Here is a 26,621-nt window from a genome sequence, read left to right as displayed (position 1 = left end):
CGAACAATAATTATTATTCCCCAGTCAGTTCATTATCTATTACGCCGAAGCAATCATCTTACCCACTAAAATTGCGCATCTACACACACACACATCGCCTGATATCTCTATCATCACCATTGCTTCAAGCTCAAGCGATTTAGTACGGAAACTATGGAGCTAGGCACGGTAAAAGATTCTCTGGCAGCATCTAAACTCTAGGTAAAGCTCCATGTGCATGCGCGCACACACAAAAATGAATACCAAGCTGTGCACAACGAGAGGGGTAGCTCAGGGGTGTTTGAAGTGGGGGTGGAAAATAGTAGCAGGGTTACCGCGCCTGCGTCGATAATACTACCAGTCCGGCTGTATTCGCGAGGGGTTGCCGTTGGCTTGCTATATGTATTTCTCTCTCCCTTCCACTCCCATACATGTGCCTTCACGAACACACGATAACGCTCCGTTGACCCGGAGAGGAGAAGCTCTTTCTTTCGGAGCCTCTCCTCAGTTATAGGTACCTAAGGTCTGTCAGTTGCGTAGCTCCCTTCTTGTGAGCTGTACCTTTTCCCATTATTCTCTCTATTTCTCTCTGTGTCTGTACTACTGTGGTGTTTTTGTAAGCTGGACACTTTGTTATTTTCCGACAAATAAGAAGATACATCAAGTATAACGTGGACACGTGAGCCGAGGACGTGTGGATCAAAAGTGAACACAGGGATGAGGCGATAAAATGGTATAGACGAGTTGTGCACGAGGTGTCGGTGAGGGCAATGGTGGAGACTAAAGCTACCGGGGGAGGGGACTAGGGTATATCGCACTCGCAAGCGCGCGCGCGCTACAACAACGGACTGCAGCAGCTGTGCAGCGGTTGTGGCGAGGGTTAAGCCATAATAAGCAGTTGTATGGCTAGTGCAAGTGTGTACTGCATGTGAGGATGAGATTATGTGTGAAGATTTTGCGAGTGGAGAAGGGGTTAAAGAAAAAAAAGGGAATAAAGAAGTTTCAGTAGTTCAACTCAACTGATAGTCATCCAGCAGCAGCAACAACAGCACAAAAGACGTAAGTGGACTGTTACTAGCACTGCCTTCTGTTTGCCGTTGTTAATGCCCTCGTGATGTTTGCATACACCTGTGACAGTCATAACTATTGCCCCATCCCCTTCGTTTGAGTGCATGGGCACAAGGTACATGGAGTAGGGGATGAGAGGCTATATCATACTGTATAATTTAGTATCCCCAAACGGAAGGAGGGAGTCTCTCTCTCACTTTCTTTTTCTCTTTCCTACTCTATATTAAATGGGCCGTGGGGATGCGAGAGCGTCCGATGCTTTGTCTGCATATACATGAGCACACTATGTACAATGTACGTGCACAGAGACGCTGTCTTTGCTCTCTTATTTCATGGATAATGGTATATGGGGGTGGGTTATGTCCATGCTGACTAGTACTAGTCAGCCGGATAAGCACGCCAAGCTCATTTTCTCGGCTACTAACCCCAACCCCCGAGTGCATGTGTGTGTGTGTGTATGCTCTCGAGTGGGTGTTGTGTTTTTTTTCCCACTACACTCGTCTCGATGCCCCTTTTTTCGTGCTGCTTTGTATACGTATACTCGCTTGTTTTCTCTTATCTTTGACGTCCATCTCTTTATATTGGGTTTATCTCGTGCGTGTTGGTAATAAGTTAAGATAAATACACAATGATGATGATAGAGGAGGAGGAGTGCAAGAGGGGGAGGGAAGGGTGAGTACGAGCCCGCGCTTTTTTTTAGCTTCCGGGAGATATGTGGGCGGCTTGTTAGTGCTAGTGTTCTGCATCGCTTGAAGTAGCTTTTTGTATATTTTTTTACCCCAAGAGAGCTTTTTGACATTTTTTAGTTCAGGTTGTTGTAATTCACGTTGAGTAAGGGCTTTTGTTTTATTTAAAAAAAAAAAAAAAAAAAAAAGGTTTAACAATAACAGCAGACAAGTTGGACGTTGGAAAAAAAAGGGCAAGTTGAATGGATGAAGAGGGCTCTGATTAAAAATATACGGCTTTCAATCGATTAGAGGGCTATTCAGGTCCAACAGAAGAGATAATTCATCCGTGCGCTTGGAAGAGGGCAATTTCCATAGCTGCGCGCGAAGGGGTCCGCGTTTCTCTTTGTTCCTTTGCTTTGATGGGCTTGGAATTTGCATACAGATGATTTTTTTTTTTTTTCCTTTTAACAGTGTTAAATGTCGATGTTTCGGAGTGGGTGAAATACAGATTTTCACGAATTTATTCAATGGAGAATTTGTTGAGTTTGAATGTTTGTAGGGTAAAATTTTCAATGCTGATTATATGCAAAGTTCCATTTCCTTGACCTTTTTTGAAAACAATCTTTAGACAAACGTTGTGCAAAATTTACTGCATGTGAAGTAGTGTTTTATAAAATAAAAATCTTTGCGTACTTAGTGTGAATTGTACTGTCATCAAACGACAATTTAAACTCTAAAAAGCCATGATGCAACCTTTTTTTCCTCTACCCTCAGGATTCTTTGTAAATTGCACTATTGTTTCTTTTCTTCTAATTAACGAGCCTTTATTTTTGTTTTTCCTTAATTATGTTGATTGTAACTGTATCCCAGAATTGTTTTGAGCAAACAGTACACATATACATATATCAGCACCCATTCTCTACCTCATACACAGATACATCTCGTTTAATCCCGCGCTACATATTTCCTCGTTACTCTGATATTGTGTAAACGATGTTTTTGTCTCTACCAGCGTGTATTTATTGCCCAGAGATCGCAAGCTCCACATCACAGTTTTTTACCTTTCTGCTCCCGCTTGCTAATTGTGTCACCAGTATTTTTCGCTTCATCGAGTCTGGATAAACGTGTCGTCGTAACGATGTATCAGCATCGAAGGGCTTCGGTCCATGGAGACTGTTTCTTGCACAAGCGAATGCGTACCTGTGCAGACGTGTGGGTGTACGAGCACTCAGAGCAAAGTGTTATATTGCAGCCGAATAGAGCTCGATATCGTTTCATGCGTTTATTTACTGCTTCGATTACGAATACTCGTCACTGTAAATTTACATTCATTGCACAGGACGTTTTTCAGTATTCGTTCTCTTTAGCAGAGTATTTCGTGTTTACTATATACTTTTTTTGTTTTTTGCTACACATTGTTTTTAAAGTTGAAAAATACCAGTTGGTGTGAATTTTCATTCTGTAAAGGATGAGTATTTTTAACTATGCTGTTCAAAATAAGGAAATACTTTGATTAGCCAAGTAAATACCAGCAGACATGAAGATACGTATTTTTTGGAGACAATCCTACACGAAGATCTAGCATCAACATAGCAGAATAAGATAGCAACCACATTTGAATTCTATATTTCTTAATAAAACCGTTTGTTTACAATTTTGTCTATTTGGTCAGATTGTTATTGTTAAAGTACGCAATAATCAATTAAAAAAACCAAATACCCTGAATCTTACTTCCTCCCTCAAACAGAAAAATGTTATCTACATAAAAAAAAAGAAAAAAAAAAAAAACATGCCACTAATCAATAAAACAAATACTCTTCCGATGAAAAATTTTTTTTCAAATTGATCGACAAGCCACCCAACAAACATGCGCGGGCTACAGTGCTCGAGCTTAACGAAACAGATTTGCGCTAACAGCAGTAGCAGCAGCTTCAACCCCCTTTTGCGCGCCACTCGTGCTCCAAAGCCCCAACCCACGCGCCTTTGCCCACCAGCACGGCATTTTCGAAAAAAATTCTCTTACTCTCCACTCACACAGCAGCCCCCCAAGCTCCCCCTTCCCTGACTCGTCCTCGCTCCCTCTTAATTTCTCCCCCCTTATCGTCCTTTCCACCCTCTATTCTCCGCGCGTATACTCTTTTCGCTATAGTTTTGCATCCGCACTCGTCGTCCCGGCTTCATTTCATGATGTATGCCCCAACTCGTTTGATTTTCCCGGCTTCGTGGATGTATTATTCAAAAAGTCGACCGCGCACAGCCTCTCCCGTCCGTTTGTTTGTCCACCCCTTCTCTCTCTCTCTCTCTCTCTTGGAGTAGTACACCGTTACATACTCGTTCTTGTTATTGCACGCGCGCGAAACTTTAATAATTACTGGATACGTCTGGGTACGCGGGGCTCACGACCCCATGGCACGTGACACGATTTCTATTTTGCTTGTTTTTTCTCTTTCGACCTCCGTACTAGACCAGGTATGGGTATTACATACACACGTGCGGGCCTCAACTAAGCACACACGAACTACATCGAGGCTTTCCTCATTAATATTAATCAAAGACCCAAGGTATTCCAGCACAACGTTGTTTGTCAGCTCTACTCTTTTTATTTTCTTTTTTCATTTTTCTAGCGCTGGTGGCGAGATTTATACGCTCACAGTAGCAGCAGGGACGGATCAATCGCCTCCAACTCGCATGGATTTACGGTCCGAGCTCGCTTGATTTATCGGAACTCGCTTTTTTCCTCCCTTTCGTCAAGTACGCGTGCCTTGGGGCGGTCCAACCTTTTTTTTCCCCTCGTGCATGTTTTCCAAGGGGCAGGCGATACTTAAATATCCAAGTGTATAGCTGTTGGTGGGGGAAGGGATGATTTTTTGGACTAATCCTTCTTTGGGGTCGATAGAGTGCGAATTGGAAAATCGTGCTCGGAGTTTTTGCCTCTGAAAGGTCGCTCGGTGCTCAGTGCGAAATTCTCCGATGTGTCTTTTGATTTCGAAACTTCGCAGTGAGTTAATGCCAAAAGTGGCTTTGGAGAAAATTCAACTAGGATTATTTCACAGTGAAAGTAAGCCTGAAATGTTTTTCCCTTTTGCAAAGACAATTACATCCTGCACAGATATAATTAACAATCAGTATCGATCCTTCGATAGGGCTTTTGTTTTAAATCTAAAGAGAGACAAAAGACGAATGTGCGTTCAAGTCGAGAATCAGTAGAAACAAAGAAGAATGAAAAATTACTTAATTATAAGTGAGTGAAGTTTTACAAAGCTGCCAATGGAATCATTTACGATTTTTAAAAAATTTGTAGAAATTTGATACTTTTTTGATGGCTTGAACGAGTTCAGCATCATAATTTATAATGACCATAAATTTGTTCTCCCCAACAACTACACCATTACACGATCCAATCAACCTTCACCTCGTACCTAATCATAAAAATGTCCAATTAAATCACGAATTTAAAATGAAACTCGTAATTACCATTATTGATTTCTTTCCCCTACTTGGAGTCTTAGCTACCCTCGGACTGAGCGAATAAAATACACACTGAGTCTTTTCCTTTTTAAATCCCTGGGGTTTCCATCCGCTCCATTCACAGTCGGGATTTAACCAGAAAAAGCCCCGGAAAAATGACCAGCTGAGCCTATACATCCAATAAGACATCCTACCTCAGATTTTTTCCCTCTTTTACTCCTTGCCAAATAAAAATCGTCTCCCAAACTAGATTACGGGCGACTACTAGCATTTGAATTCCGGTCAAGCTCGGGATTCAAGTCAGCGATGCAAATGTACACCACGTACATCGTCAGTCGTATTTTTTCCCCCTTTCGAGCTCTCCAGGTTGAAATGGGAGGGTAAAATAAAAGGGGAAAAGTTTCGATCTGATACATACTCACGCTTGCGTCTGCCTCTCGAGGCAAACCGCGAAGATGAGCGGGGACTCGCAAGAGATGACTATACTCTCCCCCCTGGAGCTTTTATGTCCCGTATTAAACGCACGTCTTTGCTTTAAGGGGTAAAGAGGAATGAAGTGCGACACCACCCTCTCTCTTTTGCTGTATTTGACGCGCGTGTCTCCTCGTTATTCAAATAGGCCACCCTTCCTGCCTCCTGTCTGCCATTGTGTATTCCTGTTGTCGTGCACTTCTTTTTTTTCTTACCTTCCCTTTTACAACGCGTATAAAGAGCTTACACATGTTGCCTCCTGAGGAAATGAGTCGCATTTGCTTTACGTGTACCTACCTTTTTTTTTTCTCATTCCGTACAGTGTATTTTGCTGACCGACTTTGCGAGCTTTAATTGGAGTATAGCTGTATAAAAATTGAGAAATTATTTTTTAAGGAATTTAACAAGGCAAGGATTTTTTTTTCCTACAAAGGTAAAAATAATCTGACAGGCTTCAATTTCTCATTCAAGTTGATGTGTCGAGCCGATATATTTTTTTCTTTAATTTTTATGGTATAAAGATACGTTATTCGTTTAAAGCGTTAGAGAGAATCCTGACGAATTTTTTAATAATACCCTGTCGTCTTCGAAGGCATTATAACTCACGTAAATGTATGTAAAATTTGAAACAGCAGTGAGCGGCATATGCCTTGCATCGACGATTCACCGTACTGCATTTATTATTTAAATTTACGTAACTTATCGTGTCTGCCCCACATCTGGAATATAATAAACGAGCCAAGAGCTTTTGCTCGCATGCACCAGATCTCTGCACCAAATCTTTGGAGACTTTTAAAGGGGAATTTTTTATACTCGTATATTTTTCATTACTTTTGAAGCAAGGTTTTTTTTTTTACTGCGATGGTGACGTGATTATTTTGACGCTTTCATGTTATTTATACATCGTAATGATGGTGAATGCTGAATACTTTTTTTCAACAACTTAAATTTCTTTTAACAAGTTTTTTATGAATATTTTTCGTGATTTTGTGTGGAATTCTCATTAAAATAATAAACCTGCTTCAAATTCTGTAACCTAATTACGTAAAGTAAGATTAGTAAGTGATGTATTTTATTTAATTGTAAAATATATGGACTCTCAACATCACGTGGTTATTGCACACTCGTCCCAAAGTAGTCACATTTTTGTTGGAAAACCTTATTCTCAATAGATTAAGTAAGTACTTAAAGTTATAGTTATAGCTGAAAAACTTTTTTTTACACTGCAAGTACTGCGTTAAAAAGACTGCCATTTTTTTTTCTAAAATAGTAAACCTTGCCGATTTCAAACTATCATGTTGGATACAAAAAGTTTTCTGTCCGACGAAAGCTACATCAAAAAAACTTAATTACGCCCATACATACATACATACATACACACACCCTTGACGCCGACGTCCGCGATCGCAATTTTTTTTTACCAAAATTTTTTTTGCACAAAAACAATAAGTTGCGAGGGTACGTACACTTTTTGCTCCGGCAAAACTATAAGACACTCCTGAGAATCAGTCGTGCCGAAAAAATTGATTTCTCCCTGCATTTTAAAAATTTTCTTTACATCTCGCAAATACCCAGAATTTATGAAAACTCCCGCCAACAACTTCCACTCGAGCGACTGAATGCAAAATCTCACTCACTCGCACGTAACTCCATCCGATACTATTTCAACCGAGGCCCGTTTAAAAAGAAGAAAAATCCCTCTCAGGGGGGCGGATCAAAGAGGTTTCTCTTTCACGTGGCTGACCTAAAAACGCTCTCGTTCTCCTCGAAATTTTCCTCATCAACGACGAGAAGAGCCATACACAGCTCGAGCTGAGCTCTCGTGAAAGGGCATGAAATTCGATTAAAAACTTGAAAAAAATCCTGGCAGCTGCAGGACCGTGCACGCGAGAGAATAACCCTCGAAACCTACCCCTCCGCTTTAAATGCACGCACCAAGTCTCTATACCTCCTGCATTTTTCCCGTTCCCTCGGGAGGAAAGGGGCTTGGAGAGAAAAAAAGGGAGCTTTTCCGGAGCACCAGCACACCCTCGCTTGGTATACGCATAATAGCGGTGGAAGGGTTGCGAGAGGAGAACGGAAAAGAAAAGCAAAGCGGGGACGAGAAGAAGAAGAAAAAAAGAGGGGCACAAAGGGAACTTGTTTGGTTGGTCGTGTACGGGAAGACAAAAGCTTCCGACGAGGGGGGCTACTTATAAAAGTCCGTGATTAATCGAAGCTAGCTCGTATATGGGTCACGAGTTGCAACACACGTATACATACATGCATGGAACTGCACTTGCTGGCTCCAAGTGAGAGAGCCCGGCTTTGCCTCGTCGTAGTCCAAGTTCTCGCATAGCTCTTGAACGTGCAAAGCTTCTATAGCTGCTACCCCTAACGAGATAGAGGGTTTACCGAGGCTCCGCCGGCTGGTAAGCTTATTAGAGGGCCTTTAGATGTTTTATTTTTTCTCCCTCCCTTATCTACCTACAACGATGGTTTATCTTCAGCAATGATGCATGTACTCGGTAAATTCTACCGTATAAAATGCATTGAAGTGGTATCAACAATATTCCTTAGTAACAACAGAAAGGATCTGTTATCAAGTATTCTTATCGAAAGAAAACGTTTCAACGAAATAAATCAATGCAGGAAGGACGTGAAGTAGCCTTGAAAGTTTGTTAAGTCTCTGAAAACCCCCGCGAAGAAATAATTTTAAATTTTACTTTTGAACTATTTATCAACGTACACGGTAAATGATACTGTACGCCCCTAATACTATACCTAATACCAGGTTGTGATAACAAAATTTTCTGAAAGTTATAAGGTCTTGTTATCATACAACGAGTTTTAAAGAAAATATAAATTTCAGCTCCACTGTTTAAATGTCTTACTTTATCGTACTTGGGTTTACAGCATGTAGGCATCCAAAAACATACAAATTTTCTCTTTGTCTTTTTACATATTGGCTTCTCATTTGATGTATTAACGATAAAAGTACATGTACACAGTTAATACCACAAAACAAAGTCAAGTGGTGCCGTATGTACCTATTCTGGAATTCTCCCTCATTCCCAGCCCAAAGCTCGAAAGACAGAAACTACGAGGTCATCGTTCCTTTCGTACATGTGTAGGTAGGTATAGACACAGGCTGACAGGCACCGAAGGCAAGCACGTATACGAAAGCACGCACGTGCTGTTTTAGAAGGAGAATCAACCCCTTTCTCTTCACCTTCCTCTTGCTTCGGCTTTCTTTTTGAGCCCTAAGGGGCACCTACCTCTGTCACGATTTTTTATTCTCTTTTCCTCCCCGTTGTTCTTTTCGAACCCTCCACCACTTCCTTCTACAACCTGCCTGTTTACCGTCAGCTCCTTTTTCTCCCCCTCCCTCTTTTGCCTCCACCCTTTATTACCTCCCTTTCCGAGAGAGCAAATGCGCAGCTCGCGTGTGGTCTATCTCCAGCTCGATAATATACTTATCGTGGCTACTTCCTGTTTCCTTGTTGTCGTTGTACATTGTTCTTTCGTGCATCCGAAAAAGCTGTGTGATTTTCCTTCCCTTTTCTCTCTCCCTTTTTTTTTTTTTTTTTTTTTTTTTTTTTTTTTTTTTTTTATACCTGTACTTATTTCCTCGTAGTTCACGTTACGTTACATGGAATATGATTATTTCGATTGTACGATGGATAAGACGGGGTACCATTGTACAGTTGGACAAAGAGTCGATTGGACTTGCACCTGGGCCATTTGATTTTATCGTTTTGAACATAACAATCCGCTATTTCATCAAATGATTACCTTAAGTGAACGGTGGAACGTTTTTTGACTGAAATTCACATTATGCAATGATTACTTTCTTCATTGATTACTTTCGGTTCTAACTTAAGGGTTTGATCTTTGCAACGTTGATTATTTTTGACCTTGCAAGTGGTGTTTTAAAAGAATTATACCTTCGTTTCAAATATTCCCAGCTCTATAAGATATACATGTGTTTGTTTATCAGTTAAAACAGCGTTTTCAGTATGGAACTTTTAATAATCCAAAAGTATCCCTCTAGGTAATACTGGCATCAATAAAATAAAATGAGTCCTAGATACTTAGAAAAAGAAGTACCATTATCACTCTCGTTTAAATTTCTGTCATTAAAATGTAAGTCCTTTCCACATTCTTTCTTCCATCAACGCTCTTGTTTCCTTGAAAGAAAGTTAGAAAAGAATACGTATACAAAGGAAAAACGGGATATCCAAGTTTCTCGAATCAATTTAAAATTCCATCAGCTCCTCGAGTACACACGATCGCGCGTGATGAAAATACTGATATAAATGCACATAGGGCAATACGTCTCTTGTCGCAACCAACTGTGCGAAAGTTCGGAAACTCGTCTGGACTGACGCCTTTTCGAGTGTCAAGCTCAGCGTTTGTCCGTAGCCCGCAAATGAGCCATGAGTAATCCCTCCTTCTTCTTCTTTTCCAGATCCCCTTTTCCTCCTCCTTTTTCCATCGAGGCGAAACTTTTCCTTGTATACATATATATTCGGTCACTACTCTCTCAATGAAAGACCCTCCCATTCGCGCAACAGTCGGTGCAGACCAAAACATATTACAGCTCGACCACGCATTGTATTAATGCAACTTCGATGTCCACATGTACTGCCCCGTGTCTAGCCATGACAAGCGGAAAATTGATGGCCTTAGGAAAGTTGTGTACGCATGTACGAGTATTTGTGTACACAGAGACGTGTGAATTTGGAGGGTATATTGGCTGTATGTCCTGACACATACGAAAACAGTGATTGATGGAATACCAGAATTTTTGTTGCCTTTTCGTTTATTTGATTTGTTCTTACGAATATAATGTATTTTCCATTTGTTAGGATTGTTCCGACGAATTTAATTTATTTTTTTGTTATTTGTACAATTACGTTAATTTATTGGCATTGGTTTATTATCCACTTTTTCTATTTTATGATAGTCATTGGCATTGAAAGTGCAAAGTCCTAATCGATCAATAATTCTCTATAATATATGTTTACGTTCAAGGTGCCCAGTAAGTATTTTATGAACGGGTTAAAATTTTATTATAATCCAATAAGATACATCCGACAACAAGGCTAATTCTTGTTATACGAACTCCTAATCGAGTCAATAGTGTACTATACACGATAGTCACTGACAATGATTTTGGATCATTCCTTGGTTCTAGCTGATAATTGAATTTCCTACATCACCTTAATCATGAGCTAAAATAATTGCGTATTGAATGTAGTGGTATAAGGCATCGATAAACTGATTTACCTTGTAAAATAAGAATATTCAAATAAGGTCCCTGTCGTACAGATAAATTGGAATTATTGAACCAAATTTGATCAACCTTGGCACCACAGCTAACTAGAGCAGAGTATAAAACACAGAGCGTCAAAAAAAACAAATAGCATTTTTATACACTCGCGCGTGGGTAGGCAGTCGTGCGTATACCAATTCCCTCGTGCCATCATATATAATCAAAGCAACGAGCTCACAAAAAAAACCTATCATTTCGCGTCAATTTCCTCCAAGGAAAGCCTCGTGTTGGCAAACGTAGGATGTCTTTTCGCAATCCCAAAATTACCAGCGTCTACATGCAACGTAATACGCAACGAAAGACCCCAACTGCAATTTCGGTGCCTACCCTTCCGGAACACTTTAAGAGGGCAAACGTCCTCTTTGGGGTGCGCAGATGCGACGACGATTAGCGACTTTTCCTCCACTCGGTGTTAAAAGTGTACGCGCGCACATAATGAGCCAGAGAGCGGGGGCTAATCTCTTGAATGGCAAGTGCAGGCTACCTTGAATAAAAAAGGTTTCTCCTGATGGGCGTGCTCCCGCGCTTCTTCTCTCCTCCTTTTATTTTCCATGCCGTTCCACTGCTTATACCCGCATGTGCGCGTACACGTGCGTTTGTTCGCGAAAAGAAGAGATAAGGTGTAATGTATACCTACAGTCGGAGGCTCGACTGCGTCGTTTTCTTAATTACTCCTTGGCTTATTCTGCAGCTGTGCTACTTTCTTTTCATCGCCATCATCTTCTTTTTCTTTTTCTTTCTCCTTCTCGGCGACGAATGTAGGTGTATAGGTTCAGAGAGCGAAAACCCCCGCGAACTTTTGCCTCGCCGTGGAAAGTTTACGAATCGTTGGTTCGTCCGAATGTAAAGGTGTACATGTGAAATGCATAATCCCTTCTCTTCTCTCTTCCTCTTCTTCCAGATTGTTTCATTTATGCGAGAGTGTGTCTGCGTAAGCGTGACTCGCTACAAGACTCTGTCAACTCGGACTGGCTGGGGTGGAAAATTTTTCTGGCGCTACGGCTGCTTGGACTCGCTTTTATTCAAATGAACGAAGGCAACGGGGGACATGAGATTTCAGCGGAAAAGAGAATGCGATAATTAACGAGGATGAATAAATGTAAGGAGGGGATATTCAGAGCGGCGCAAGTCTTGTGTTGGGTGTACATAGAGTTATTACTACACCTTGAAGTTTCTCTGTTTGGAATAGCGCCGTGTGACATTAGTGGGTGTAGATGATATAAGTGTATGCGTTAATGCATGCTGAGCTGTCATTTGGCACTGTTGACTTCATTCCAAATTTAAATATTCATCACGGAACACTGCGCTTGCCGCCTAGGAATTTTTTTTTTTTTTTTTTTTTTTTTTTACGAAATGAGATTAAAGTAGCTTCTTCCAGATGAGAAAACTCATGAATTTTAAAAATACGCATAGAATTAAAGTCGAAAAAAGTACTGTGACCTAACAACTCCATCTTTAATAATTAATCCTGATTCCTCACATTTTTCCTTGTTAGTTAAAAATCCTCAAAGCTGTTCATTTTTTAAATATCCAACTCAATATATTATGTGAAAGAATGTCAAACGAGATTTTACAAAATCCTGTCATGGAGAAAAGCTCTAAAACTTAATCTCTTTAAATAAAAAAAAATGTTGTTATGTAAGCTCTTGAAAGTCAATAAAATCGTTGCATAAATATTTTTAGTGTTTCCTTTTTTTGAAAATAATTTTCAGTGATGGGTCAAAGGGTTTGTGAAGGTTACGATAAGACAAGATTTAGTTTCAGCTGCTAATATCGGTGTGTTCTAGGAATTCAAGTACCCAGAAAAATACGCAAACTCCACGTTATTGCATGATTGATTTTTGAGAAGTAATTATTTATAATAAAAGTAATGATGATAGCTACAATGGTTTCTCAATAATCTCTAATAATCTATAAGAGCGTAAAAATGGAATAGCTAATATAAGTTGTTGAGTTACGGGGCGTGATGTAGGAGGTAATATGGTTGTCAGACCCGAATAGCTGACAAAAGAGGGTGCACGTAATTTGAAAGCCATTTAAATCACGCGCACAAAGAAACAATGGCACAAAAGGCCCGAGTGCTCTCAAAGCGGTACGCAATACTCGCAGCAGTCTCAAATGAGCCTTGCAATCAATCACCCCTCTTGCCTCTCGTGAATTTCCTTTATTTCACCTTCATTCGAGGGAGCTCTCTTTTTGTGCACAAAACGAACAAAAAAAAAAAAAAAAAAAATAAAGATAGAAAAAGCCCTTCTCTTGGAATCCTTTTCTAATCGTTACTCGTACGCGTGTGCTTGTAAATTTTCAGCAACAGCAGACCGGGACGATGTGGAGCTCGGTGACGGCCGCTGGTTTCGAGAACGGTCCGGCGCCTCCGTCGCGGAGCAAGCACAGTGCAACTTTGCTGGCTGGACACGTGTACCTGCTTGGGGGTAGGAATGGCAATCTGCCGCTCAAGGACCTCTGGCGATACAGTCTTGGTGAGTGTGAGTATATTATTTACAAAGTGGTGGTGGTGGTTGCAGTGCTCGTATCAGCCGTAATCGCCTTGACGTGGGTGTTTCTCATTTTGACTCGTTTTGTCGCTGGTAGATCTTTGGTAACAGAGAAAGGATATAATTGCCGATCTACGGAAGTTCGAATAAAGGGCACTTAATTGATTGTTACGCTTGAGGAAGCGGAAAGACGGTGGCAGCTACCGACGGATTCAAGACTATTGTCATGACTTTTATTTTTTTGTACTACATTTATTACATGAGAACTTTGTGTTTCTTCAGATTTTTTATTTTTAATGGGTGAAAAATTTTTATCATCGTTAAATGATTATGGCTCAAAGGAACAAATACTTTTGAATTTCGTCTCAAAAAATAGCTACAAGAAATAAAATTTTCATGCACTTGCGGCCCTTTTGGTTCAGAAAAAATTATTTATAAAAAATTAATATTACAACATCAGTTATAAAATGATACGATACAATATTGGCAAAAATTGTTTTAATGAAAAAATCAATTTTACAAGCCACTTATCACACTTACCTCAATTACCTATGAATTCCTTTTACAAAACGCCCGAATTCATATAAAATACTGTACACTCTCAATGAAGTAAATTCTTCTCAGACGATGATACTCAAAGTGAGACTCCTACCCTCTGTCTCCATGCAGCACCTACACGTATGTGGGTAAATAACGTTCTACCGACGCGTGTATTTATTTACACGTGACGCGTGATTTATTTGCACCATGGGAGGATAAAATGGGGAGTCAGACCCAGGAGAGATGATGAAAAAAAGGGGAGGGAATGGGTAGGCAAGATCAGCACTCGCTTGTATATTTGATGATGTTCTTATGGATATACTCGAAATGTCTGCTGGCACGCTTTTCGCCAAATCGACGGTGTCGTCTGGGTCCTTGTTGCGAAATTGACGATTCATTGCTCGGCACAGTTCCATTTTCTGTAACATCGAAATTATCATGAATGCGAAATGGAAATCATGCATTAGTTATGAGGTGCGAGTTGGCAGGAGTAGACGGGAAAAATGAAGGTTAATGGCCTTTTACTGGAACGGAAAGTTGCAATTTAAATAAATATTAGATTTTGAGTAGAGATGGAGGATTTCAGATTTTAAAATAACAGAAAAATAATTTAAAAAATGATGGAATTACTTTTTGGCAGTCGCAAGGAAAAATGGCATCCGCAAGTTAATTTTGTTTGATTTTTCATCAAGAAAAAAAGATATTTTTGAGAATTTATTACAGCTATATAACCGCTACTGATACACTTGAGCTTCTTATATCATTCAATGTTTGAAAAACGTTTAAAAACCTACGTTTTAAAAAGGCCAAAAATAGTGAACAAAAAATGCGTAACTTGCGTGCCATAGTGTTCGCACAAAATTTATACCATCTGTATACAAGTATACATCAGCAAGGACGGTCTGGTCATACCTGCGTTAGCCATTTCAGCAACGTACGAGCAATCAGCATGAAAAACCCGACTTTTCCGCTTAAAATAAGAATGATTGACTTGCAAAGAGAAGCACAAAATACGGCCCTTTCCCCGTATTGCAAAGTGCATCATCCCTACCTATAAAAGTCCATCCAGGCGTAGACAAAGCTCTGTGTACAAATAATAATAACTCAGACACGCGTCGCGCTCCAGCGATTTTAATCCGTCAGACGTGGCTTTTGCCTTTTTTCGATGGTAGAGTCTCCCCCGACTGAGAAGACGAAAGATAAAAGAGAGAGTGTAACAATACGCATCCTGTACGTACATAGTCGGTATCATCATCCCAGACGCGCGACGACGATATGAACGGGCTTTGCCGCCACGCCAACCGCAGCCGAGTCGAGTGAAATAAAACAAAGTAAGGAGCTCAGAACTTTGAGGGTAAAAAATGGATCAGCTCGCGTGGGACGGAAAAAAAAGGGAGAAGAGAAAAAGTTAGCTCAGAGTTGAGAAACTTTTCGTTCCGTTGAAGGTTAGGTGTCGGGGTTATGTGAATCGCCGGAGGAAAAGCACCGAGGGAGAGGAGCGGCTCTTTGGCACCAGCGCGACAACGAAATATGAGAAGGGCTTCGAGGCTGAAGAACTTGGAGTTGCCTATCGTTCTGTCGACGATGAAAAAACTCAGCAGCGTGTCCGAGAAAAAGATCCTCAAGACCATCACTGCCAATCGCAAGAAAGTCCTCAAAGTGATCAAAGCTCAGGTAATCCTGGCTAAGATTATCAAGCTCTACTTCTCACACATCGGACGCGTAAAATCAGTACCCCCGCAAGGATTTATTTTTACTTGTTCTTGATGATAAATCGAACTTTAATCGATGGTGTTGGGAGAAAAAGTTTGGCGCTCGAGCTTCCAACAATTTAAACGATTCATGTCTACGAGCTTCACACTTGGTTACCTCAACAGTTAAAACTCATTACGATTTAAGAGAGGGAGTAAAATCTCATAACTTGATAAAACAGGAGAGGTTAACGAACCAATTCTTTTTGACCTTTTCATTAAAATTTGTAATACAAATCACAAAGTTGTTGGCTATTAGAGTTGTAAACATAGTTGGATGTTAAATAAATCCAATGTATGGGTGCAAACATTATCATACAATGGGATTATTTTTATAGTTATAGAAAAATCAAACGTCCTTTTAACGAGTAGTTGAAACCGTGATATCTGCCTAAAATCCTCCATGTCATCCTTCGTAGCTCCCCAAAGTGCTGAAGCAGTGCGAGGAGTTCGGGCTGGTGAAGAAGGGCCCGGATGGCCAATACCGAGCGACCGAGTCGTCGGTTGAGGCGAGGGACGCGGCCCGGCCGTCCTGCTGCGACTGTAGCAACTGCACTGGCAACTGCGGCTTCTGTCCCAGGAGACGCGCAAATAAACGGGGAGGAAAAAATTCTAGGGCCAAAGGTGGTCGAGGTCGAGGACACGTGTGCGGTTGCGCGAGGCAGGAGAGCAGGCGCGAGAGGAAGCGCTCCAGACGGGGAGGACGCTGAGCTTTTTTCATGTAGAAATTCACGTAGTGTCGTTTTTGGAAATCATTTCGTGTTGAGACTAATTCAAGTGGAGCAGCTGTTTTGAGATGCTCGTTGGTGGGGTCATAGATTTTTTTTATGGAAATTGCGTGCCGTGCAGGGGATTTTTTATGACGAGCTTGCGAGAATTTTTAACGTAGAAATTCAAATTTTCTATAAAATTTTATTTTTTATGGGTTCAATCGTATTTTTTTCATCGGAATGTCCTTAATGTTTTCGATGGTTGAAGGGGTGCATGGGATAACAAAGTGGTAAATTACCGTAAGAAAATTGTTACAGTCATGAGATGAAATAAAAGTTGTTTCAAAGTGTATGATTTCGTTTTAAAGTTATATGCAGTTTAATAATCGACATTTGATTATTTCAAAGGAAATTATTGCACAAGTTTTTTTTTTTTTTTTTTTAATAAAGTAATCCGTACAGAAACCATGTATCAATTATTTCGTTAACTGCACATATCCAGAAGCAATAACAAGCAATTATTCTAGATACTGTTATTGACTGGTATACTACCTGGCACTGTTGAAAAAATGAAAAACTTGTTTAAAGAGAATACGAAAGTATCGTTACTCGAGAGAGCTTGCAAGGTTGCGAACAAGGTCTACAGAGTTCGGATTGGGTCAGGCTTGCGGAAATCGTCAATATTACATGTCAATTCTAACATAACTCTACTAGTACTGTGTAATTTTCTTTGTACCTGATCGTACGGAATTTTTTTCTGAAAATGTGCCTTTTTTAGTTGAGTGAATTTCATAAAACTTAAAACAAAAGCACTAGATCTAAATTTGATCCAACATCTTGTATATTTTTAAAATGAACTTTCAAGTAATCTTATTTTATTATTTTCTAACGAGTTAGATATATTATTAACATGTATATATTGTACCTCTGAAATTTTTTATTTATTTCTTCATAGTTAACTGGTCGCGATTTTTCTTTTGTATTACCCTTTTCTATGTTTATTATTTTGTCCTCTACCTCCCATTTTGAGAACCTACAAACAATATTTTAATACAAAGTTGTTTAAGTTATCCAACATGTATTATCGAAAATACAAAAATCCAAGGCAGCTGTTGTGAAGCTGCCGTGCTAAAAAATCAATCGATACAGTCTGTGAATCTCTTTCTTCTCTCCTATGCCCTCGAGTGATGCGTCAATGTTGCAGGGTTATACACGTTATCTAGCCTACAAGACTTACACTACGGTGGATAGCTACACGTACGGAACAAAAGAAGAAAACTTTCACCCTTCAAGAGTACAGCAGTGCCTTTCTACCGAAAGAAAAGTGACGAGGCCGCAACTTTTTCCGAGCGCTCGATCGAGCGTTACCTATACATATTTCATACACGACAATCCGATTCGGTTTGCGCGTCTGATGTAGAGCACCTTCACTATATAACGTACATGAGACTCGGAAGCTGCTTGAGATGTCGTCACCGTCACTTGTGGGTCAGTAGTTTCCTCAAGCGCGGATAAAGAGAGACACCGCTTGCTGCGCCCAACGTTGCTTTTTTCTATCTCTTCATGTTCTTGCAGAAGGGAAAAAGATACTGCGTCACTGCACGTTTTATGATGTGTCTCCAGGGCGAAGAGCGTCTTTGGCATTGTTTGCCTCGACCGGATTTCCTCTTTTTTTTCTCTAATAAACTCGACTTTTTAGCTCCTCCACATAATACGGTGAGAATAATGATAATGATGGTAACGATAATGATGGATCGGTTAAAGTTGTTGGGCACGTTCGAGCTCTCCTAGGACTTGTCGACTTTGCTCTTAATATTGTTATTGAGCGCTGGTTGATCGCATTTTTCTGTCGTTCTTTGTTTTCAATGAGATTTTTCATTTTAAAGCCATTTTTTTATGCTCTAATGTTGTAAAAATTGTCGAAAGGATCATCAATAAGTTTGACCACGTAATTTAATAGTTTGATATAATCAGCTAAAAATCCAACAATTTAAAAAATTTACTAAAACCAGAATGTATGTTGTCATCCAAAACAATAGAAAAATGTTGAAAAATTTAATTAAAAACTATAAATTTCTTTCGAAGTATCTCAAAAGTTCCCGCGAATAATACAATTCTGGAGTCATGTTAAAAGATTATTGTGATTGTATAAAACCGCTGGACCCAAAAATAAAACAAGATCCCATCAATTCACGCTTCGTTGGCAGACAGAAAGCCAGGCAAACTTTTAATGTACATCTTCCAGAGACACAGAGAGAAAGAGAAAAAGAGTCGCAAAAGTACAAGACCGGCATCACTCGTCCCTGAAATCCTTTGATCGCCCAACCTCATCCTCTCCCACGCACCCACACTCCCCTGACGTTTGAAGAGGGTGTATACCAAAAAGTTCACGCGTGTGCTTTCAGCCGATAGCAGATGGGAGGAGCTGCATCCCTCGGGAGAGCGGCCACCGGCCCTGCAGGAGCACAGCGCTGTCGCTTACAAGGACTGCCTGTACGTGTTTGGTGGCGAACTTGGCTTCTCGGCTGGCACCGAGACCCCGCTCTGGTGCTACTCCGTCAAGGTATACTTCCCTCGGCCTCTCACTCTTTCGGGACAATGCCCCGAGATAATAAATATTCGAGCGAGCTAATGGTGGCGATGACGGCGTGGGCGTTCTTGTTGTACTTGTTTCCGGTATGCTGCGTCCACGCAGTCTAACTCGTGGCGAAAGATCCGGGCGCAGAAGGGCTGCGCCGTCCCGAGGGGCAGGAGAGGACACACGGCCCTCGTCCACCGTGGACAGATGCTTATTTACGGCGGCTACCAGGACCTCAGGGGCAGCTCCTCCGAACTTTGGGCTTTCCACTTTGGTGAGTTCTGACAATCTTTTTTATATTTGTTTTCTTCTCGAATCTGTCTGTGTATATACGTCTATCTATTTAGCCGTTTGTTTGGCAATCAAGTAAAAATTGTGTGTGATTTGGCGATCGGGATACTGATGCCATAAGAATTTATTGCCTTTACTTGTACTTTTTTCCTTCTTCTGATTTGGTGAGCGCATTTCTCTTTGTTTTTATTTGTATGTTTTCTTTAAATCGTATCTTTGAAATGATTGGGGGTGATTATCACATTTTCACATCACCTGATATCTTAGTTTTTTTCATACATGATTTTATGTAAATAATTTTCTCATGCAATAAAGTTATGTACGCGGCAAATCCAAGTGTGCTAATAGAACACTGCTTTACTAGTACAAAGTAGAAATTTTTATTTTTTATAAAACAAATAACGGTAGTAGTAAAACATGTTTTGGAGATAAAAAAATTGATAGATTATCAACTATTTGATTATATTGAGCCGGTATTTTTTTTTTTTTCTTAAACATTCGACAAAAACAGTTGTAGAATGACTAATATTGCATGCATATATTTTTAATTTATGCAGAAACTAAAGGATTAAATTCACAATGTAGGGTTCCGATAAAACTGTGTGCCATCAAACGAAACGGCACAATATTGGCACTCCAGTCAGTCAATTATCGTCTCACTTAAAAGATAAAAATTAAAAACCCTGTGCTACAGAAACGGAATCATGGCACCTGTTGTCGTGCGAATCGGGCGCCCCAGCCCGGCACAAGCACTCGGCAGTGCTACACGACGACGGCATGTACGTGTACGGCGGCATGACGGACCTGCAGGAGCGCAGCGATTGCTGGCGCTGGGACATCAAGGCAGCCTCCTGGTGTCTCCTGAAGAGCAAACCAGGCCCCGGTCCTTTGCACGGCCACGCCGCCTGCCGCCTGCCCAGCTGTATGCTCATTTTCGGTGGCGAGAGCGGCGGACTGGCCACCAACGAGCTCTGGAGGTTCCATTTCGGTCAGTATGACCTTGCCCATCACCCATGAGATACTGTAAAAAAAAAAAAAAAAAAAAAATTACCGGTTAATCCATACCGATTTTTACACACGTCTTGTACTCGTGTGCAGGCACAGAAACGTGGGAGAGGCTGGCGGTGTCAGGGCCGAAGCCACAGCCCCGCGCCGAGAGCGTCGCCCTGGCCGTCTCTGAGCTACTAATCAGAGGCAACGGCATCGACAATAACGGATGCAACAGTATCATTGGCTACGCAAACAACAACAATAACAACAACAATAACAACAACAACAATGGTAGCATCGGTCGGCCGAGGACGAGGAACAACAGCCAGCGAGCAGTGAAGAGCCTCAGCAGCTACGGGCGCGTCTCGCCGTGTGAGCCGGCACCAACGAGGCCGAGCTTTCTCCGTGAAATCTCCAAGCTGTCGCAGATCAACCTGTCGAGGCTCAGCCATCCAAACAAGTGCAGTTATTCGGTGCTCAGTGGCCACGACGACCATGACCTCGAGAGCCCTTCGGAGGTAGGTGCAACGAGGAGTACAAACCTTTTTTTTTTTTTCTTTCTTTTTTTTTTGTACTTTGACGATCGAACGGTTCGAGCTCTCTTTTGCACGTGTAGTTAAAATATATGTAGAGTTTTTCATAAATCATTTAAAGACTGGAAGTCTCGCAACCATTCAGTCGTCACGTATAGGCATAAGCAAAATTTTTCAATTCCGAACAATCGTTGAAACGGAAGTTTCAACTTACGCGCATACTTTGCAATCCTCGTAAAGTCACTTGAGTACAAGATTTCAAAGTATATAATATTTCATCGTAACTCCCTTTCGAGCTGAAAGCTCCAATGTGAGCGAAGACACTATAAAAATCCCGCAATTGGCAAGCTTATAGCGTAGAGGAAAGCTGACGAGCTCTGAGTTTGCGCTCAGGCAAACTCGTACTTTCCGTTCCAACAGGTCGACGTCGAGGTGATCGAGCCGTCGACGGGCATGGTCAAGTCGCGGAGTTCCAATACACTGGCGGCCCGTCGGCGGGGGGCGGCCCAGCGCATGTCCGACCCACCGCGTGCCAGTATGATAGAGCCCCTGCTCAGCAACATCAACAACAATTACAACAACAACAACAACAATGGCTTCGGAGGTATGACGAGGGAGCCCATATCGGTGCCGAATTTTCGGGCGCTAGCCCTGCCGACTCCCGTGTTGACGCCCATCGAGGCCGCGAGACTCGTTTTCGTCGATCCGGACGAGGACTCGGACGACGAAGAGCTCAAGCGCAAGGAGCCACCCACGAGTCAACTCATTGAGCTACCCGAGGAGGAGAAACGGTAAAGCCGGTCATCATTTTTACCGTCGTAATCCCTCTTTTTTCCATTTTGAAGCCTTTGCTTTTATTTTGAAAGGGGGGTATGAATAACATGTATTTGTAAAAAAAAAAAAAAAAAAAAATGCTAATTCACACCGAAATCGGATCAACAGTGACTTTGCGTCCCTCCACCAAGCCTGCCAGCCAACGCGTGGTGACAACTACAGCTTGCACCTGTACGATTCGGTGCAGACACCAAAGACCCCATGCCCGAAACTCTCGCACTCGACGTCCGTCCGGTTCGCCGATCTCGAGGAGGACCGCGAGGAATCTACCTCCGATTACGCAAGTATCGGTGCTCGCAGCCCTGGTGACCCGCTGGCCGACGATGACTGGCCCAGACGCCCCAAGAGCCAGCGAGGCTCCTCCACCGTCACTACTCCGGTTTGTTGTCGAAAAAAAAGAAAAAGAAAAAAAAAATTAACAATAGTAATGATAATGAAATGACAAATGGTCCCTTTGATACTTTCCTGCAGGCGCCGAGGGATAGCCAGTTCGGCTTCTGTAATCCGAATTACCTGGCAAGCGTCGAAAACACGATGGCATCCTCGATGACGACGCCGACGACACCGCACGGGCAGTACTACGACAGCGCGATAAGCAACGCAAACTCGGCCGAGTCGTCGCGTTACGCCAAGGTGCTCAACAGCCCACCCGACAGCGTTCTCGAGGACGAGCCCGGCCGATCGGCCTCGCAAACCTTCGCCGAGCTGTTCGAGCTCCAAGAGATAAAGCCTCGCGCACCGCCCAAGAGTCTGCCCCTGGGGTCACCCTCGCGACGGGCCGTCAGTGCTTCGAGGGCCGAGCGGCAAAGGGCCAAACTGGCAGCCCAGGAAAACACCGAGAGGTACACCCCAGGGCCGGCGCCGCTCTACGTTTTTTTGGTCGGCGGCAAGGAGAAGGGCCAGGTGACGGTCTTTGCGCGGCCGGTCTCGCTGTGGAAGCTACAGCTCGCACCGCATATATTTTAAGAGGGGTTGGATTGGGGTGTAGAAGATAGGTTTTTATTTCCTTATTTATTTGTTTTTTTAAATCCGTGTCTGTGTTTTTTCTACTGGTTTTTGTAGCTAGATGTCACGTGGACGATTTGTATGGATGCACTTGTCTACTGTATGCGTACGTAGATCGTAAGTGTCTGAAAAATGGGAGGAATCTTAAATTTGTACTGTGAAAATTGAACAAAGATATTTTGTAAGATGGGTATAGAGGATTAAGGGTTGAAGATGATCGTCTATTGTTCTGCCGTTGTCGTCATTTTCGTTATATCAAATTTCACGCGATACTCCATACTTCGCGTCAGAAAAGATCGTTTGAGCGATATTTTCACAAAGTAAAATAAAAATTGTTGCACCAATGTTATCCACGGCACAAGTTTCATCACTAACGGTAATTTTACTAAAAAACAAAACAAAAAAAAAAACAAAAAAAAAAAAAAAAAGAGAGAAACAGTACAAAAAGTATTTTCAAAAAAGGAGTGATACAGTCATAACTGTATACAGATAGGTAAATGTATTCTAATTTTAGACAATTTTTCATACCCCAAAAGCCATACAAAAATTGTAATTGATGATCATCGTCGTTGTGGCAAAATAGTGCGTCGTCTATATTATAATGTATAAATGTCAAATGTGTGTAAGAGCTATAAATATTCGATCTCGAGTGCCCGGGTAATACGCAATAAACCAGAGAGATAAAGAATGTAAGTATCGACGCAGTAGGTCCATCGCACGATTATCTATAAATATAAGGCTTGAAAGGTCCAAATAAGACTTGATAAATGCAGGTATGACGTACACGTTATTCCTGCAAAAATATCTTTGCACGTGCATAAAAGACGGTGTTATAAAAATATCCTCTCCCTTTATGTCAGGCTATCGTTCGGAATGTCTTACACTTACTGTCAGTGTCATAAAAGCATCAAACAAAATGAACAAGATGTACATTGAATTGAAAGTCATACACAGAGATATTACTTATCAAACTGATGCTTTTGTCCATCGTATTTTATCGGATTATATATATATATATGTTTTTTGAAGTATCTCCGAACGATTATTCCGTCGATTAATGATATAAATTGATACACGAGCCAACGTAAAACAAAAGAGTCAGATCCACCGCGGTGTATATACGTAACAGTGCCAAAAATATACTAAAGAAAATTTCGAGTCCACGGGATCTTGAGACTCGCTGCTCGACTTTTCACATATTGCAAAAAAAAGTATATCAATTGATGGTGTTATTGGAAAATATGACATCCTTGAATTACAATGTTTAATACACGTACTCGAGCAGCGAATCTTCAACTTATCGTGTCACTTGACTATCGTTGTTCGTAGTCTTGATCTCATAGATGTATAGTAGTAGCTTCTCTTTATCTTCGGAGCATCGATGAAATATCAATTAAAAAAAAGGGAAAAACAATTAGTTACGAAAAAGGCTGAGAGCGTCAACCAAGTAGATGATAGGAGATAACATTAGATAACTCAAGGGTATTCGTAATCCTCGTGAATAATCATAATAAATATTAACGAATAACATTATATAGTATAGACATTGTACATGGTTAGGCGGTGTAAGTGTATACATATTGTAAAGTTAAAGGATATGAGAGTACAGGGAAGTGGAAGCGTAACTCGCAGATTGTTGGGAAAACATAAAATGGTATTTTAGTAGGAAAATCAGAAAAACGAGCTGTGGAAAGTGCTACAGAAATCAATACGGCGCGCGTGTAAGAAATCAGCCAAATACGAGGAATTTTAAACTTAAGTTACGTGTCACAGTATTAGAAACTACTTTTGAGACTTCAACTTTATACATAAGTTTCGAGAGGTGATGTACGTAGTCTTTCATTTACCTTTGTGTTCGATAATACCATCAGATCAAAGATAAATATACAAGGTGTTCCAAAAATCTTACAGAAAAACTATATTATATAAGATTAAGCTTATCAAGATACTCAAAAAAGTTTTTTTTTTATTTTGGTCTAATGCGTACTTCCTAATTTATTTGTCGATTAAACATCAATGGAAAAGTAAAAATACTAGCCTGCTTTGTGGCAAATAAATTCGTTCATTTTAATGTGATATTCGATACCTTAATAAATACGGGTTGTGTAAAAATATAATATCTTTGTTGTTTATCTGAATGAGCTAAACATGATGGTATAATTTTCCTGGAATATTCTCGGAATACTCTAGTATTCCAAAAGTTTTTTTGCTTGTACCATCAATTTTTTTAAGTGCATAAACAAAAAAAAAATACGAGTAAACTCAAAAAGACAAGACTACATCGATATCAATTTATGTTTCGAAATGAAATGTATTTGGATGGATACTGCATCTTCGAGAGAAGTTCAAAATTTTTTTTTAAACATTACCTCTTACAAGACACAAATGGTTGTTGAATACGCGGCTTCAGAGAGTCTATGTATTTTTAAATTCTAAAGACTTTTAAAAGGCATATTTTTATTTGTTCAGAGTACATCCTTACGTAAGATAGAATTTGTCCAGTGGGTGCATCTAACACACCAGAAACCAAAGTTCTAACTATATAAGCTGTATAAAATTAATGGGCTATATACAAATAGCTTTGTTTTTTCCAATGTAACTGTATATCACACGTAAAAAAATAAATCCATGTGGTAGACAAAAGAGTATCTGGGATATATGTATGATTCATGCGTCTCAGTCTAACAATTATTAATGGATTCCTCGTACATCAGTGTTATTAGATTTTAGAAAAAAAGGCAGAAGTCAAAGTACATTGGAAAATACATCAGCGATTATTACGGTTAAAATTTAATGTGGGGCATAAATTTAAGTGTGAAGGCTCGAGTAATTTTTACAGTAGGTAGTTTAAAATTTTTTATTACCATAAGTTAATTAATTCGGTCTTAGATCGATGACATACCGATTGTATTATTAAAATATAGCTGTTGACTATAATTTTTAAAAGAATAATAGGGCTAGGGAAACTTTTGATTTGGGGTAACAAGTAATATTTAAATAAGTACTTATCTATTATCTGTCATATGAACAAGAAAAAACATTTTCTATCCTCTTATAGGTGAGAACTGAAAATTACTACCATGAGTCTCTAATTTTTATGTTTGAAATTTACATTATTTTTTAGTAATTTGCTAATATTTTAGTCGATTTTGGATATGCAAAAAAATAGTTTATACGCAGTGAGTAGATAGGGAAAATGTGTAATAATAATCTGCAATACAACTGTATAGAGATGCTTAGAGGCATTGAAGAAAAGAAAAAAAATGCATGCACCAACTATTTGTGTAAATAGATCACGGCAACATATTGAAAAAGTTCAGGAAATGATGAAAGCAGCTCGAGCACCAACGCATGTGTCATATATTAAGTAAAAAGACAAATATCAAAGTCGTACGTAATCAATAGGTTTAATAACAAAAATGATGTCCAAGCGAAGACGAGTTTTTTGTCATCAGTGGGAACGAAAAGAATATAGCGCAATTTTTTAACTGTATTGCAATTTGATTCCGTCTTGTACAAATAATACTAATGATGATAGTAATAAAAAAACATTACCGATGAAACAATAACACGATGTGAAAAGCGATAAGAAAATGACTAATGTTGGAAGAAATTTTTCTATGGGATAGTTTATACGTTGTCGTCCGCCAGCAGTATTTAAAATCGAGATTCAGCCAAGAACAATGAGACCAGTTTATAAATCTGCCAATGTATGAATAAGTGTTGCGAAACAAAACTATATATCAAGGGATATGTGTTTTTTGTGTTACGAATCTATAGTGCTTATCGAAGGTAATTGCGATTGAGTATTTTCGACGAACCGTTCTGTTTATTGTAATTAAAACATTAGTGTGTAAATTTGACCGTTATGTTGATTTGAAGTTTGATACGTTGTTCTTTTGATTAATTTTGTTAAACTTTTT

At 40.3% G+C, this 26,621-nt stretch overlaps 2 protein-coding genes across 3 annotated transcripts in view; both read left to right on the top strand.

The window, feature by feature from the left end:
* The window catches only part of LOC106646386 (uncharacterized), a 39,972-nt gene extending 15,023 nt beyond the window's left edge, over positions 1–24,949 (top strand). Inside the window, exons 2-9 of one of the 2 annotated variants that reach the window (XM_089596588.1) lie at positions 13,280–13,451; positions 18,873–19,030; positions 19,163–19,319; positions 20,031–20,324; positions 20,435–20,844; positions 21,280–21,650; positions 21,802–22,072; positions 22,165–24,949. In XM_089596588.1, the coding sequence (XP_089452714.1) occupies positions 13,280–13,451; positions 18,873–19,030; positions 19,163–19,319; positions 20,031–20,324; positions 20,435–20,844; positions 21,280–21,650; positions 21,802–22,072; positions 22,165–22,659 (2,328 nt within the window). In that variant the 3' untranslated portion in view covers positions 22,660–24,949. Of the gene's footprint in view, positions 1–13,279; positions 13,452–18,872; positions 19,031–19,162; positions 19,320–20,030; positions 20,325–20,434; positions 20,845–21,252; positions 21,651–21,801; positions 22,073–22,164 lie in introns of both variants that reach the window. The other variant, XM_089596587.1, reaches the window with a different exon arrangement.
* LOC149373485 (uncharacterized) lies at positions 15,537–16,467 on the top strand. The gene is made up of 2 exons (XM_089596211.1): positions 15,537–15,680; positions 16,177–16,467. Exons 1-2 carry the CDS (start codon positions 15,537–15,539, stop codon positions 16,465–16,467), a joined length of 435 nt encoding a protein of 144 aa, XP_089452337.1.
* Positions 24,950–26,621: the final 1,672 nt, after the last annotated feature.

Source organism: Copidosoma floridanum, unplaced genomic scaffold, assembly GCF_036245765.1.
Source record: "Copidosoma floridanum isolate Cflo_tuat_1 unplaced genomic scaffold, Cflo_Japanese_pri ptg000030l, whole genome shotgun sequence".
NCBI lineage: Eukaryota > Metazoa > Arthropoda > Insecta > Hymenoptera > Encyrtidae > Copidosoma > Copidosoma floridanum.
Note: the sequence above shows the minus strand (reverse complement) of the source record. Positions and strands in the feature narration are given on the sequence as shown.

Bases quoted from the DNA above. Each gene is read 5' to 3' on its own strand.
- LOC149373485 (XM_089596211.1), top strand. From the start codon at position 15,537: ATGAGAAGGGCTTCGAGGCTGAAGAACTTGGAGTTGCCTATCGTTCTG. The intron at 15,681-16,176 runs GTAATCCTGGCT...CATCCTTCGTAG, and splicing joins TCAAAGTGATCAAAGCTCAG to CTCCCCAAAGTGCTGAAGCA.